General features: G+C 50.1%; 1 protein-coding gene across 1 annotated transcript in view; it reads right to left on the minus strand.

The window, feature by feature from the left end:
• Positions 1–17,153, minus strand: part of LOC140394048 (kinesin-like protein KIF19) — a 467,556-nt gene that overhangs the window by 314,012 nt on the left and 136,391 nt on the right. Inside the window, exon 10 of the mRNA XM_072480844.1 lies at positions 13,432–13,588. Within this exon, the coding sequence (XP_072336945.1) occupies positions 13,432–13,588 (157 nt within the window). The remainder of the gene's footprint in view (positions 1–13,431; positions 13,589–17,153) is intronic.

The following is a 17,153-nucleotide window of genomic DNA, read 5'->3' on the forward strand; positions in this document are numbered from 1 at the left end:
TGGACAAGGCCAGGAGTCGCATGGGAACACCACCATTTTAAAGTTCCCCTCCCAGCTACACACCATCCTGACTTGGAAATAGATTGCTGTTCCTTCACTGTCGCTGTTCAAAATCCTGGAACTCTCTCCATAAGAGCACTGTGGGTGTACCTACACCACATGGTCTGCAGCGGTTCAAGAAGGCGGCTCACCATCACCTTCTCAAGGGCAATTAGGAATGGGCAATAATCGCTGGCATAGCCAGTGGTGCCAACGCCCCGTGAACGAAAGGGATTTTTAAAAATCAGCTCCCACTATTTTTCCAATGAATTCCTGTTCTGGATCTCTACTGAGGTTTCTGCACCACATAATGAAGCAATTTTCCACATTGCTTGTTGGGCATTTGACACACATTTTCAAGCCAGATATTTGATGGGGCCGGATGCAGCATAACACTCTATTCATTCTATCCCAACAGCATGTCACAATATGTCCATTTTCCACATGGGGCACTAGCAATTCAATGTTAACTTGTGACCAATAAGTGTCAGACTTTACAGGAAATTAACTCTGAATACATGAATTCATGAGTTCTGCCAGTCCAGCAGAGATTTTCCTGTCTCATTGATCTTAAACCTGAGGCTCAGGGGTAACAATTCACTGCAAGACACAGGGAAGGAAACGGATTAAAGTGTTGGTCGTAAAATCTTTATTCCTTATGTTTATGTGATTTGTCATAACAAAACTCGACTTGTACAACTTCATTAGTGCAATATGCATATAAATTTTAAAAAATATATCACGCTGCTATTGAAGCTTGCCAAACAATTTAGATTGGAAAATTATTGCAGCCTTAATCTGCCAGAACTAAATTTAATTTTAGTCCAATGCTTCTCTGAGCAGCCAACATCCCCGGAACATGGGAAGGGACATGAGAATGTAGGAGCAGGAGTCGGCCATTCAGCCCTTCTGAGCATGCTCTGTCATTCAATCTGATCATGTTTGATTATACATTTCAATGTCTTTTACCCACACCATCCCTATATCACTTTATGTCACTGATATTTCAAAATCTGTCAATTTCTACTTGAAGCATACTCAATGACTGAGCTTCCACAGCCCTCTGGGGTAGAAAATTCCAAAGATTCGCACTGCTCTGCGTCATGAAATTCTCCAGCTCTCGGTTCTAGAGTCCCCAACCAGGAGAAACATATCTAACCTGTCTGTTCCCTTAAGTATTTTGTAGGTTCCAATGAAATTCTCACATTCCTCAAAACTCCAGAGAATACAGGCCCACTTTCCCCAATCTTTCTTCATAGGACTGTCCCACCATCCGCTCCCACACCTCCCCCTCCCCCACTACCCACTTCCTAATTATGGCTATATTAGCCGCCCAGTAGTAATGCAAAATTCGGCAGCACCAACCCACCCTCCCCCCGACTGCGCTCCAGCAACACTTGCTTTTGTTTTAATAAACAGTTTTAATGAGGTCTTTTTGGCATTACAAACAGTATAAAAGCAATGTACAAAGAACAATAGATTAGTGCATTCACCGACTCCCATCCCATCAAGACCCGCCTAATTGACCCCCTATTCTTCGCTACCCTAACCCCCCCCACCCCCCACTGCTGACGATTAATTCTCCGCGAAGAAGTCGATGAATGGTTGCCACCTCCGGGCGAACCCTAACAGTGACCCTCTCAAGGCGAACTTAATCTTCTCTAAGCCGAGAAAGCTTGCTATGTCAGTTAGCCAGGTCTTCAACTCCGGGGGCTTTGAGTCCCTCCAAGCTAGCAGTATCTGTCTCCGGGCTACCAGGGAAGCTGTGGTAGTCACCACTGATGTATATATTGTATATAGAGGATGTCGGTGTAGGTGCTTTATGGTAAGGCCCTGTACTACAGGCACGGGGGTAGTTCCCTGCCTGCTGGCTCCGCCCAGTAGGCGGAGTATAAATATGTGTGCTCCTCGTACAGCAGCCATTTCGCCAACTGCAGTAGGAGGCCACACATCTTAGTGTAATAAAGCTTCGATTGCATCCAACTCTCGTCTTTGCGTAATTGATTGTGCATCAGAAGCAAAGGCCAGAACATCTGCCTCTTTCTCCTCCTGGATTCCCGGGTCTTCCGACACCCCAAAAATCGCTACCTCTGGACTCATTGCCACCCTTGTTTTCAATACTCTGGACATGACGTCCGCAAACCCTTGCCAATATCCCCTAAGTTTTGGACACGCCCAGAACATGTGACCATGGTTCGCTGGTCCTCCCACACATTTTACACATCTGTCCTCCACCCCAAAGAATCTACTCACAGCAACACTTTCTTTATTCGCGTGTTTTACCCAACCATACAAAGCCCAAAATAACCTTATTCATCCGCTTGAAAAAGGCCTTAGGGATGAAGATGGGGAGGCACTGAAAGACAAACAGGAATCTGGGGAGGACCGTCATTTTCATGGTCTGTACCCTCCCCGCCAGTGATAGCGGGAACATGTCCCATCTCTTGAAGTCCCCTTCCATTTGTTCTACAATAGGTTTAACTTGTGCAGTGCCTCCCATTCCCAGACCACCTGGTTTCCCAGATCCCGAAAGCTCTTCCCTACCATTCTAAGCAGCTGCTCTCCCAGTCTCTCTCCTGACCTCTTGCCTGGATCGCGAACATTTTGCTTTTCCCCATGTTCAATTTATACCCCGAAAAATTGCCAAATTCCCCCAGGATTCACAGTAATTCCCCCATCCCCTCCAACGGGTCAGAAATATACAAGAGCAGGTCATCTGCGTAAAGCGAGACCCGGTGCTCCACCCCACCCCCCGAACCAGCCCTTTCCAGTTCCTAGAGGCTCTTAACGCCATGGCCAGAGCAAACAGTAGCGGGGGGTGGGGGCACCATTGCCTCGTCCCTCGGTGTAGTTTAAAATACCCTGACCTCAGCCGGTTGGTAAGCACACTCGCTACTGGTGCCTGATAGAGCAACCGTACCCAGTCAATAAAGCCCTCACCAAACCCAAACCTTCCCAGCGCTTCCCACAGGTAATTCCACTCCACCCGATCAATAGCTTTCTCTGCATCCATCGCTACAACCACCTCCGCCTTCTCACCTTCTGAGGGCATCATAATAACATTCAAAAGCCTTTGAACATTGGCCTTGAGTTGCCTGCCCTTTACAAATCCCGTCTGGTCTTCTCCTATCACCCCCGGGACACAGTCCTCTATACTTGTGGCCAGTATCTTAGCCAGTAGTCTGGCGTCCACATTCAGTAGAGAAATTGGCCTGTATGACCCGCTTTGCTCCGGATCCTTCTCCTGTTTCAGGATCAATGAAATCGAGGCCTGCGACATTGTTGGGGGGAGGACTCCCTTCTCTCTTGCTTCATGAAATGTCCTCACAAGCAGTGGGCTCAATATCTCTGAAAACGTCTTATAGAATTCCATCGGGTAGCCGTCAGGCCCCGGGGCCTTGCCCGACTACAAGCCCTCCAGCCCCTTGATTATTTCCTCAAACTCAATTGGGGCTCCCAGCCCTTCCACCTGATCCTCATCTACCCTCGGAAACCTCAACTGATCCAAAAACTGCCTCATCCCTCCACCCCAGGGGTTCCGACTCATATAATTTACTATAGAAGTCCTTAAACACCTCGTTCACCCCCGCTGGGTCCAGGTCAGTATTCCCGCCTCTACTCTTTACTTTACCTATCTCCCTGGCTGCCTCCCTTTTCCTGAGCTAGTGCGCCAACATTCTGCTTGCCTTTTCCCCGTACTCATAAATCGCCCCCCTTGCCTTCCTCAACTGTTCCACCGCTTTTCCTGTGGTCAACAGCCCAAACTGCCTGTAACCTCCGCCGCTCCCTCAGTAGCCCCGCGTTCGGGGCCTCTGAGTATCTCCTGTCCACCTGGAGTATCTCCTCCACTAACCTGTCCCTCTCAGCACGTTCCAACTTTTCTCTGTGAGCCCGTATCGAGATTAATTTCCCTCTTACCACTGCCTTCAAAGCTTCCCAAACCGTCGCTGCGGAGACCTCCCCCGTATCATTTGTTTCCAGGTAGTTCTGGATTGACTTGTTAACCCACCCACAGATCGCTTCATCCGCTAGCAACCCCACATCCAGTCTCCACAGCGGGCTTTGCCCTCTCTCCACACTAACCCGTAGATCCACCCAATGTGGGGCATGATCCAACACTGCGATTGCCGAGTATTCAGTATCCACCACTTCGGGTATTAGCGCCCTGCCCAGAACAAAAACGGCAATGTGAGAGTATACCTTGTGGACATGTGAAAAAAAAACTTTTCGTCCTCAGCCGTGCAAACCTCCATGGGTCTACTCCCCCCATCTGTTCCATAAAACCCTTCAATTCCTTTGCCGCAGCCGGCCTCCTCCCTGTCCTGGCTTTTGACCGGTCCAATTCCGGATCAATGACTGTATTGAAGTCCCCTCCCACGATCAGGTTATGTGACTCCAAGTCTGGGATCTTACCTAACACGCGTCTCATGAATTCCACATCGTCCCAAATACGGAGCATGTATGTTCACAAGTACCACCCGCCCCCCTCCAACTTCCCACTCACCATTATGTACCTAACCCCCTTGTCTGACACGATTCTCCCTGCCTCGAATGCCACTCGTTTGTTGATCAAGATCGCTACCCCCCTGGTCTTTGAGTCCAGCCCTAAGTGGAATACTTGGCTAACCCACCCCTTTCTCAATCTCGTCTGGTCTATAGCCTTTAGGTGTGTCTCTTGTAGCATTGCCACGTCAGCCTTCAGCCCCCTCAAAGCGCAAACATGCGAGTCCTCTTGACCGGCCCATTCAGCCCTCTGACGTTTCATGTAATCAGCCTGGTCGGGGGGCTTTCTCCCCCCCCCCTCCCACCCCCTGTTGACTAGCCATCACCCTTTTTAGGCCAGCCTCTAGCTCGCGCCCTCCGCCTCCTCGAGCCCCTCCTTGGGCATTCGCCGTTCCCGACCTCCCATTTGTCCCCTAGTAACAGTTCCTCCCCTGTCAGCAAAGTAGCACCCCCCCTCCCTCGCCCCCCCCCCCCCCAGCAACAACACTAGAAACCCAACCCCCCCAAGTCAAGCTCCAGCTTAACACCTGTTCGCCCCCCACTGCACTTCCGAGAGTCAGCTGACCCATGCTGACTTGATAGTGCCCGCCCCTGGCACCAAGCAGTCTATCTCCCTATTGTTCTCTCCCCCTCCCCCCACTTGGACAAACATATTAAAAGCATCACATTCCCCAGTAAACAAACATCAGAAAAGAAACAGTGAAGAAACTGCCACTTTAGAAAAAAACCCACTCAAAAACAGAACCAACCCCAAAGACCATCCCCCCTCTAACCAGCTCCCTGCAAGACAAAGTTACCGTTAGCCATCCAAACACATAGCACTACTTATACTTATACAGCCCAGCACAACAAATCGCCAGCACTGTGCTCTCCAAGGCTTCAGTGTCTTTTAATTCGCCTCCAGCCTCTTTTCTTTAATAAAAGTCCATACTTCGTCTGGTGTTTCGAAGTAGAAGTCCCGTTCCTCATGTGTGACCCACAGACGGGCTGGGTACAGCATCCCAAACTTCATCCCCTTCTTAAAGAGGGCCGTTTTTGCCCGATTAAACCCAGCTCGTCACTTGGCCAGATCCGCTCCCAGGTCCTGATAAATGCGCAGCTCACAATTCTCCCACTTGCTGCTCCGTTCCTTCTTGGCCTACCGCAGAACGTGTGCCTTGTCCAGGAATCGGTGAAAGCGTACCACCATCGCCCTCGGCAGCTCGTTCGCTCGGAGCTTCTTCGCGAGGGCTCTGTGCGCTCTCTCCACTTCCAGGGGCCGAGGGAACACCTCAGCCCCCATCAACTTCGCCAACATGTCCGTCACATAAGTCCTCGCATCCGATCGCTCACTGCCTTCAGGGAGGTCAACAATTCTAAGATTGTGCCTCCTGGACCTGTTTTTCAGGTTCTCCAGTTTCTCCTGCATTCTTTTCTGGCGGTCGTTCATCATCTCCACCTTGGTCTCCAGCATGGTTATGTATTCCTCGTGCTCGGACACCTTTTTCTCCACCACCTGAATCGCTCTCCCATGGGTCTCTTATTCTGCACAACTTGATCAATCGAAGCCTTAATTGGGTCCAGCGTGTCCTTCTTCAGCTTCACGAAGCAATCTTCAAAAAACTCCAGCTGCTGCCCCGTCGACCACTGAGCCGTCTCCCCGCGGCCCTTGCTCTCCGCCATGCTTTCCCACGTTGCCGGCTCTGCTCGCGTCTTTCTTATAGGACTTTGTCTTCTCACACGGCCACTTCTGGTCCAATTCTCCATACACCGGAGGGGGATTTCTCCTCACTGTCTCACGCTTCACCGATTTGTCCCATAAAATCCGTGGAAAAACGGGGGGAAAAGGTCCAAAAGTCCGTCACAGGCAGGAGCTTTCAAATGTGTGACCGACTCCTCCACGGCCGCCACCGGAAATCGATGGTCACCCTTAATGTTAATATTGGAAATCTCTACTTTATAAGCAATGAATCCTTGGCACAACCTGGGGATTGCAAAAGCAACATACTGCTGATGCTGGAAATCTGAAATAAAAACAGAAAATGCTGCAAATGCACAGCAAATTGGACAGCATCTGTGGAGAGAGAAACCAAGTTAACATTTCAGTTCAATGACGACCCATCGGCAGTTCTGATGAAGGGTCATCGACCCAAAATGTACTGTTTCTCTCCACACATGTTGCACAAGTGACTGAAATGCTGCCACAACAGAATAATAATTCATCTTTCGTGGCAATATCATTGAGATTGAGTGAACACCCTCTACGGGTGATCCAATAATCTCACTTCTGAGTCTAGCAGCTTTCCACCACTCTGGAATCTTGCTGATAATTGATCAGACAGTCTGACTCACTGACATGTAAGAAATTGCAGTACATTAACCAAATAAAATCTTAAGCAATATATTGAATGTTATCATCAAAATCTTACGAAGAATGCTTCCAGAGCAACATAGTGGCTGCAAAACATAGACAGGTTTGTTATCTCTACCAAAGACATGCCGTTAGTACAGGCATTACCGCAAAGGTTGGATCTCATAATCCTATACCATCCATCTCAGAAAATGTTAGGAACAGGTTCTCGAGAGGGCAAAATATCACTCCGGACAGGAAAGCGTTTCCCGAAGGACAGGATGCTGCCACCACCAGCTAGGGACAGCAACACTCACTCTGTGTCACCAGTAAACCGTCCTCACCTTTTCCCCTTTCCTGTCCATTTATCTTAAGCGTCATTTTTAAACTAAAGCTTAGATCGTAATAAATTATTTTAAAATCTTCTATGAGCTTGATCCCCATATTGGGTAATTTGTGACTCCTGGACCAGAACGTTAGGACACACAAGTCCGGCTATCACTCGGCCAGTAATCCAGTGGCCGAGGCTAATGCTGCTGGGTCCTGGGTTCAAATCCCACCACGTATTTAAATTCAATTAATTAATTTTTTTTTAAAGCTAGAATTGAAAGCTGGTCTCATGGAGCTAAGTGATGGTGGTGGCGGCCACTGCTGGGATTTCATTTTTTTTCAAATGTATTTTGTTCCAAACTTATATGAAAGGTTAGAAAACATAAACAATTCGGGGAACAAACTCCTCAACACACAACTATAGAGTTTGTACAAATTTTTCCCTTCCCCCGCCCCCCCCCCCCCCCCCCCTCCCCCAACCTTCACCACTCTCCCCGGCGATGAACAGCTCCTCCAACACGGCCACGAACATCCCCCACCTTGCCTCAAAGCGCTCCGCTGAACCCCTTAATTTGTACTTGACCGTTTCCAGCCGAAGAAAGTCATGTAAGTCCCCCAGCCAGGCCGCCACCCCCGGCGGCGTTGCTGACTACCAGAATTCTTCACTGGGCAATCAGAGAGGTGAAGGCACAATGTCGGCCTTCCTCCCCCCCATCAGCTCCGGCTCCTCCGATATCCTGAATATCGCCGCCAAAGGATCCCACTCAGAGTCTCTCCAACTTTTCGTAGCCCCAGAACATATGCATGATTCGCTGACCTTGCTGACAATTCTCACACTCATCTGCCACTCCTTGGAAGAATCCACTCATTCTTGCCTGCGTCATATGTACCCTGTGTACAACCTCGAACTGTATCAGGCTCATCCTTGCGCATGAGGAGGTCGCATTTACCCTTTGTAGCGCCTCACTCCACACTCCCCAGTTTATCTCCCCACCCAGCTCCCCCTCCCACTTCTCCTTAATCTTCATCACCTGCTCACTTCCCTGCTCTCCCAGCCACCCAGATACATGTCCGATCCTGCCCTCCCCTTCCACGTCCGGAAGCAGCAGTCGCTCCAACAGGCCATACTTCGATAGCCTGGGGAACTCTTTCCAAACCTTCTGCAAGAAGTCCCTTACCTGCAAGTATCTAAACTCACTTCCTCTCGGGAGCTCTACCCTCTCCTTCAGTTCCTCCATACTGGCAAATCCCTCTTCCAGGTACAGATCCCTCACCCTAACCAGCCCCACTCCTCTCCACTTCCTATGCATACCGTCTACCCCCCCCCCCCCCCAGACCTTTACTGTGGACTGCACCACCGAGCTCTCCGCGTATTTCCTTTGGCGCCATTGACAATGCTGCCATCACCATAGACCTCAAGCCTGGATCCCCTACTGAATTCTTCCTCCATCCTAACCCATTCTGCCCCTTCTCCTTCCCACCACCACCTCACCTTCTCCACGTTCGCCGCCCAGTAATAGTGTAGCAGGTTCGACAATGCCAACCCTCCCTTCTGCCTTGTCTCTGTAACAGGGTCCTCTTAACCCTTAGCACCTTCCCTGCCCATTCAATGTCTGCGATAACCATATCCAGTTTTCGAAAGAAGGCCTTTGGTCTAAAGATCGGGTGTGTCTAGAATATGAACAGGAAACTCGGCAGAATGTTCAAATGCCTTCTCCGCATTCATGGACACCACTACCTCCGGTACCTGAGCTCTCAACGGGGTCATGACCACATTTAACAGCCTCCTTATATTACTAGAAAGCTGCCTGCCCTTTACGAAGCCTGTCTGGTCCTCCGCAACCACCCCCAGTGCACATTCCTCCATCCTTCCCGCCACCAATTTAGACAGCACTTCCACATCCATATTTAACAGCGATATGGGCCTATACGACCCACATTCCAACATGTCCTTCCCCTTCTTTGGTATCAATATGATCATTGCCTGCGTCATCGTCTCCGGCAGCTTCCGCTTCTCCAACACCTCGTGAAACGCCCCCAAGAGTTGTGGCGCCACACCTCAGTTGCAAACTCCTTATAGAATTCCGCCCGGTAACCATCGGGTCCCGGGGCATTCCCTGAATTCATACCCCTTACACTTTCCAATTCCTCCCTCAGCCCAAGGGCTTCTCTAGTGCCTGCCGCTTCTCTTCCTCCAATTGTGGAAACTCCAGTTCGTCTAAAACTATCCCATGTCCCCTTCTGCCCCCTCCACCCCACAAAAACTTCCCGGCTCACCACAAAAAGTTGATTATTGAATGCACCCTATAAACATGTGAGAAAAAGGAATACTCTCTTGCCCCTGGGTTCTTGAAGCACCACGGGTCCACCACACCCATCATTTCCATGAGCCCTCCCAACTCCTTTGCCATTCGTATCCTACCCATTGACCTGGGGCTCGATCTATCTACCCTCGGCTCTAATTAAAATGTCCTCCCATAATCAACTTGTGTGTGGCCAAATCCAGGATCGCTGCCAACAACCCCCTCATAAAACCTACATTGTCCCAATTCGGTGCATATACATTCACCAGTACCACCGGCATGCCACCTAATACCTCACTCGCCATCACATATCTCCCACCCGGGACCCTCATTTCCTTCGCGCTCACAAATCCTATTTTCTTGCTCATCAAAGTGGCCACCCCCGTGACTTTGACTCAAACTCAGAGTGGAAAGTCTGACCCACCCACCCCTTTCTTAGCCTAACCTGGCCTTTCACGTGGATGTGCGACTCCTGCAGAAAGACCACCTCCGCTTTTAAACTCCTTAGGTGCGCCAAGACCCAAGATCTTTTCACCAGTCCTCGCACGTTCCATTAATCAGCTGTACGGGGTCTTATGCCTCCATTTCCCTCTACCATCCGATATCCTCCCCTTTTGGCACTACCCCTGTTAATTTTACCCTGTACCTGGCCCATCCAAGGTGGCCCCTTTCTCCGCCTCTGACCATGTTTCTTCTCCAACCTCGCCACGTCGCATATATTCCCCCCTCCCCCGCCACGGCCACCTCTCTTGGCCTTCTCCCCTACCTCACTTCCATTCACCAGCATTACCTGCCAGCGTGGCAACTCCTGCCCAAACGCTCCTCCTCATGACCCCCACCCCTCCCCCACCCTCACCGCTTTGTTCTGTGAAGAAGTCTCTCTGCGGACCTCCCCCTCCCCGACCCAAACAAAGACTCATCTCGAACCACAGGTCGCCTCCCCAAAGACAAACAAAAAGAAAAACCACAGCCACAGGCATCAGGAGATGGTGGGGTGGGGTGGGGTGGGGGGGGGGGGGGGGGGGGGGTTGGCGACAGCTGTCCCCTTACAAATTTTTCACCCCTTTGTCAACTCAACAGAAAAAAGAAGAAACCCGAACCCCCGTTCCCTCCAACCCCTGCTCTACCAGTGTTCTCCATCGTTCTAGAGTGCCAGCACCTCCGTCTCCCAAAACTGTTCAGTTCTCTCCCAGTTTATGCTCCTTTTTTGATTCATTAAATTTGAATCATTGTAGAAAGTATTTGTAATTTTAAAAATGTTTGTACTGATCATTGCACTTGAAAATAATGAATTGCTAAAAATGTGATGTTAAAGCTGCAGAATTGGCACTTCTGAGGTCTCAGAATAATATTCCCGTCCTTCATAAGTCACCCATAGTTTCGCCAGGTGGAGCACCCCAAACCTGATCTGCCGTTGATACAGCACCGCCTTGACCCTGTTGAACCCCGCACACCGTTTTGGCAGTTCAGCTCCAATGTCCTGGCATATTCAGCCCTTGTTCCCCTCCCATTCTCAGTTCCGCTGCTCCCCGGCCCACTGGAAGATCTTCTCTTTCTCCACAAACCTGTGGAGCTTCACAATCGCCGCCCGCAGTGGCCCCCCCAGCTCTTGGCTTCTGCCTCAGAGACCTGTGCGCTCTGTCAACCTCAGAGACCTTGTGCAGCACCCCCTCCGCCACCAGCCCCGCCAGCATCCTCGAAACGCACCTCATGGCACTCGGACCTTCCAGTCCTTCAGTCAGGCCAACTGTTCGCAGATTCTGCCTCCTCGACCTGTTTCCTGCTCCTCCACCTTTGCTCTCAACGTCTTGCAAAGGTCTCCTAAGGGCCCTACCTCTGGCTCCAGTGCCACCACCTGATCGCTGTGTTCAGAGATCACCCTCTCAATCTCTCAGATCTGTGACCCCTGAGCCTCAAGACATTTTTTCACCCTCTCCATCGAGCCCTTCAGGGGTGCCACAGCCCCTTCAATGGCCTTCGATCGATCCTCCTGAATCTTCTTCATCTGCTAGCGGAACTCTTCTTTGATGAAATTGTTCCATCTGCGGGCCTTCCAACTTGCACTGACCCTTCCCCCTCTGCCATCTTTCCACTACCTACTGCGCCACAGATCTCTTCCAACTCCTTGGCTAGATCTTTCACCTTCTTCTGCCGGGTTTGGCAACCAGCAAACATGCCACTCCCCGGGGGGATCTTCTCCGACCTTCAGTTACACTTTTCCGATGAGGTTACAACCGATTTGGTGTAAAAAGAGGTATTTTCTACTCCTTCAGGCAGCAGCTGCCCTGTGTGGGACCACTCACACCATGGCCACCATCGGGAGGCCCCACTGCTGGGATTTCAGGCAGGACCACGGGTCAGTGCTGGAACCTGAATAGAGGGAAGGGCAGGGTGTGTTGTGGCAGGAATGGGGAATGCAGGGGAGGGAGCACCTGAGGGGGTTGGGGTGGGGGGCCGGGTGCAGACCTTGGGAAGGGTGGAACTCTGATTGGGAAAGGATGCCTGTGAGAGAGATGCTCCCCCACCCACCTCCTCACCTGCCTGAGCAGGATAACCTGCTGGGTGTCCACCCACTTCCCCTTCTCACCGGCCTCAAAATTGAGGTTGGGTCGGAAGCAGACCTTAAATGCCCATTAATCTGTCACTTAAGGGACTCAACAGAGATGAGGGTGGACGATAGGAAGGCCAGAAGTGGAAATTTACAGGCAAACCTGTCACCGAGGACCTGTAAAATCTTGTCCATAAAGCAACACCTGGCTTCAAACACTCCCCCGTGACTGTGGTGTTCTTTGTGTTGCCAAATGTAGGATGGTTGACATAGTGTTCACAAAGGCCACAAATAGATTTAAATTGAACAAAGCTATAAATTTATTAACACTATTAATTTGGAGTCGAAACTTACTCCTAGATAATACACAATTGAAAGAAACATATAATCTACTCATCTCCTACTGATCTCTACACTATTACATTAACTATGATCTGCTCTCACTCACACTATCTTTCCTTCAGTCTATTATCTAGCCTTCTCCTCAACCTCTCATCCATCAATGTCTTATATACGTGTACATATAGCTCCCTCTAGTGGTTGATTTAGATATTTCATTAACCCTTGCAGTTCTTATATTTATGATAATGTCACAGTGACCTCTACCGTTCCATAAAGGCAGCAGACACATGGGAACACCACCAGCAGCAAGTTCCCCTCCAAGCGACTCACCATCCTGGAATTATATCGCCGTTTCTTCGCTGTCACTGGGTCAAAATCCTGGAAGTTCCTCCCTAACAGCATGGTGGGTGTACCTGCACCACATCAACTGCAGGGGTTCAAGAAGGAAGTTCACCACCACTTTCGCAGGGCAATTACGGATGGGCAATAAATGCTGGTGACACCCATATCCAGTGAAATAATTTTTTTTAAGTGCTCAATCTTTTGGTTTTCATTAGTCTCACGTTCTGTGGAGCTTAACAGGGCAAATATAATGTTCAAATACATATTGCCATCAACCTGTGTAGCTTGATTTTACTATTTTTAAATATAAATTTAGAAAAACCCAATTATTTTCCCAATTAAGGGGCAATTTAGCGTGGCCAATCCACCTACCCTGCACATCATTGGGTTGTGAGGGTGAGACCCATGCAGACACGGGGAGAATGTGCAAACTCCACACGGACAGTGACCCGGGGCCGGGATTGAACCCGGGTTCTCAGTACCGTGAGGCAGCGGTGCTAACCACTGTGCCTCCCTGATTTTGCTGACGTTAACCACATGAACAGCCCTTTTCAAGTCTCCAAATTTGCAACAAACCATAAATAGTTGCCTTCTCTTCATGGGCTGGCTGACTGCATTTTGGGGCCACAATTGGCACAAAGCTGACCGCTCCCGCTCGAAAAAAGTGTCTTCACTTCTCACACTTCCCAGCCTACCTTGGATGTCCCTTATGTTGGCCTTTTCAGATTTTCTCCGTTCTGGTCCTTGTTCGTCAATCTTCAGCTTCAGCCGCTCAATCTCTTTCCTCAGATCGGCTATGATGTTGGTGTACTGCGTAATGTGGTACGAGATATTGAGCAGATTCCGTTTCACCTTGAAAGTGTAATAAATCTCCCATCAGATACATGTGAGACATAAAGGAACTACAGGTGGGAACAGTGTGAAACAGCATCGCAGGTCGGTCAACATCTGCCAGCGAAGTTGCATTAGCTGGAACACATTGTGCAGCATAAACTGCGTCATTGGGCAGAACAACGTGTCCCAGTTAACATGATAGAAGTCGATAAACATGTAATTTGCTGAATTATATACTGGCTGCCAGCAGTTAACAATCGTTATGTCGTCTCAACCTTACCTAATCTTTCCTTTCCCAGATGCTGTTAGCTTGGCTGTGAATGCCAACATTTTGATTTTCTGTTCCAACATCAGATTTCTTTTACCACCAATAAAACGGCAAAGAGGCCTCACTCTGACTTTTTCGTGGTGGGGAAGGCTTTGCTGGCTGGGGTTAAGGGGTCGGAATACTCGGCAATTGCAGTGTCAGATCATGCTCCGCATTGGGTGGATACGGTACTGGAGCAGGGGGTGACGCAGAGGCCGGGGTGGAAATTAGATGTGGGTCTTTTGGGGGACCAAGGGTTCTGTGATAAAATTGAAAAGGTAATTGAGGGATATGTAGGTTTCAACTGTACAGGTGAGGTGTCGAAGGCAGTTGTCTGGGAGGCTCGAAAGGCGGTGGTGAGGGGTGAGGTGATTTTGTTTAAGGCCAGGGTGGACAAAGAGGAGAGGTTGGAGCGGCTGAGGGTAATAGATGAGATGTTGGAGGTAGATAGGAGTTATGCAGAAGATGGGGACCCAGCAAAGCTTGAAAAGAGGAAGGAACTACAGGCGAGCTTTGACCGACTATCTACCAGGAAGGCGGTGCGCCAACTGAGGCGAGCAAGGGGTGCAGTTTATGAACATGGAGAGTAGGCGGGGGTATGTTAGCAGGTCAGCTCCGGAGGGAAGCAGCGGCAAGGAAAATTGTTCAGGTGAGGGATAGGGAAGGGAAGTTGGTGGTGGCTCCGGATCTGATTAACAAGGTTTTTGAGGAGTTTTATGAGAGGTTGTACAAGTCAGAGCCATCTGGGGGAGACCGTGAGATGCAGGAATTTCTAGATGGATTGGAGTACCCGAGGCTAGGGGAGGGGGACAGGGCTACATTAGAAGGAGCGATAGTGGAGCAGGAGATAAAGGATGCGATTGGGAAGATGCAGTCGGGGAAGGTGGCAGGGCCGGATGGGTTTCCGGTGGAATATTATAAAAAATTCAAGGATAAGCTGGCACCCCTGATGATGGGGATGTTTGAAGAGGCGATAGGGAAGGGGGTGTTGCCACAAACTTTGGGGCAGGCATTGATTTCCCTGTGGGTAAAAAAAGATAAGGATCCGACGGAGTGGGTCGTATAGGCCCATATCACTTCTGAATGTGGACGTAAAAGTATTGGTGAAGGTACTGGCGGGTAGGCTGGAGGAGTGCCTCCCGAAGGTGATAGGAGGAGATCAGACGGGGTTCGTGAGAGGGAGACAGCTCTTTTCAAACGTTAGAAGGTATTGAACGTCGTTATGGTACCGGCAGTGGGGAAGGAAACAGAGGTGGTTGTGGCATTGGACGCTGAGAAGGCGTTTGAATGGGGGTACTTGATGGCAGTTCTGGAGCGGTTTGGGATTGGACCAAGATTTGTGAACTGGGTAAAGCTACTATATAAGGAGCCGAGGGTGAGTGTCCGCACAAACAATATCAGCTCGAGATACTTTTCTCTCCACCGTGGGACTAGGCAGGGATGTCCTATGTCCCCCCTGCTGTTTGCACTCGCGATTGAGCCGTTGGCCATCGCATCAAGAAGTTTGGGGGTATGGAAAGGAATAGTGCGGCGGGTGGGGGGATAGAGCATAGGGTGTACTTATTTGCCGATGACTTGCTGTTATACGTGTCGGAACCGAGTGTGTCGATAGGGGAAATATTGGAGCTGCTTCGAGTGTTTGGGTCTTTCTCGGGGTACAAACTAAATCTAGACAATAGTGAGTATTTTGTGCTGTCTCGGCCGGGATTGGGGGCAGGGGTGGGGGGGTTGCCATTCCGTAGGGCAGGGACTTACTTTAGGTACCTGGGGGTGCAGGTTGCCCGAGAGTGGGGGGGGGCTCCGCAGGTGCAACATTTCTAGTTTGGTGGGGAGGGTGAAAGCTGATCTGGCAAGGTGGGATGGTCTCCCTCTGTCACTGGCGGGTCGGGTACAGGCGGTTAAAATGAAAAATGAAATGAAAATCGTTTATTGTCACAAGTAGGCTTCAAATTAAGTTACTGTGAAAAGCCCCTAGTCGCCACATTCCGGCGCCTGTTCGGGGAGGCTGTTACAGGAATCGAACCGTGCTGCTGGCCTGCCTTGGTCTGCTTTCAAAGCCAGCGATTTAGCCCAGTGTGCTAAAACAGCCCCTCAGCTCGAAATACTTTTCTCTCCACCGTGGGACTAGGCAGGGATGTTTGCACTCGCGATTGAGCCATTGGCCATCGCATTAAGAAGTTTGGGGGTATGGAAAGGAATAGTGCGGGGGTGCATGGAGCATAGGGTGTCCTTATATGCCGATGATTTGCTGTTATATGTGTCGGAACCGAGCCCCTAAAATGAATGTGTTGCCACGATTTCTGTTCATTTTACAATGCCTGCCGATTTTCCTGCCAAAGGCTTTTTTCAGAGAGATTGAGGGAAGGATTACTTCGTTCATATGGGGACGGAAGGTGGCCAGAGTTAGAAAGGTGCTGCTACAGAGGGGAAGGCAGGCAGGGGGTTTGGGTCTTCCGAACCTGATGTATTACTACTGGGTGGCGAATGTGGAGAAGGTGCGGAGCTGGATCAGAGGGGTTGATTCCCAGTGGGTCAGAATGGAGGAGAGTTTGTGCAGTGGGTCGGGATTGAAAGCACTTGAAACAGCGCCGCTCCCGATAGCCGCGGGGAAGTACTCAGGGAGTCCGGTAATAAAAGCTTCATTGAGAATTTGGAGGCAGTTTTGCCAACATTTCGGTTTGGGGGCAGGGTCAAGGAAAATGCCGATTCTGGGGAACCACAGATTTGAGCCAGGGAGGTGGGATGGAAATTTTCAGAAATGGGAGGAGAAGGGGATTAAGACACTAAATGATTTGTTTCTTAGGGATCGGTTTGCAGGATTGAAGGAGCTGGAAGTAAAGTATGGGCTGGAGCAGGGGGAAATGTTTAGATATGTGCAGGTTCGAGATTTTGCCAGAAAGGAGATACAGAGCTTCCCGGTGGAGCTGGCCTCCACGTTGCTGGAGGAGGTGCTGACGACAGGGGGACTGGTAAAGGGGGTAGTGTCAACGGTTTACGGAGCTATTTTGGAAGAGGAGCAGGCACCACTGGAAGGGATCAAAGCAAAGTGGGAGGAAGAGTTAGGAGAGGATATGGAGGAGGGGTTCTGGTGTGAGGTACTCCGGAGAGTGAATGCCTCCACCTCGTGCGCGAGGTTGGGGCTGATACAGCTGAAGGTGGTATACAGAGCACACCTCACGAGGGCGAGGATGAGCCGATTCTTTGAAGGAGTAGAAGATGTGTGTGAACGTTGAAGGGGGGGGGGGGGCGCTAATCACATTCATATGTTTTGGTCCT

The sequence above is a fragment of the Scyliorhinus torazame genome, chromosome 17 (assembly GCF_047496885.1).
Source record: "Scyliorhinus torazame isolate Kashiwa2021f chromosome 17, sScyTor2.1, whole genome shotgun sequence".
Taxonomy (NCBI): domain Eukaryota; kingdom Metazoa; phylum Chordata; class Chondrichthyes; order Carcharhiniformes; family Scyliorhinidae; genus Scyliorhinus; species Scyliorhinus torazame.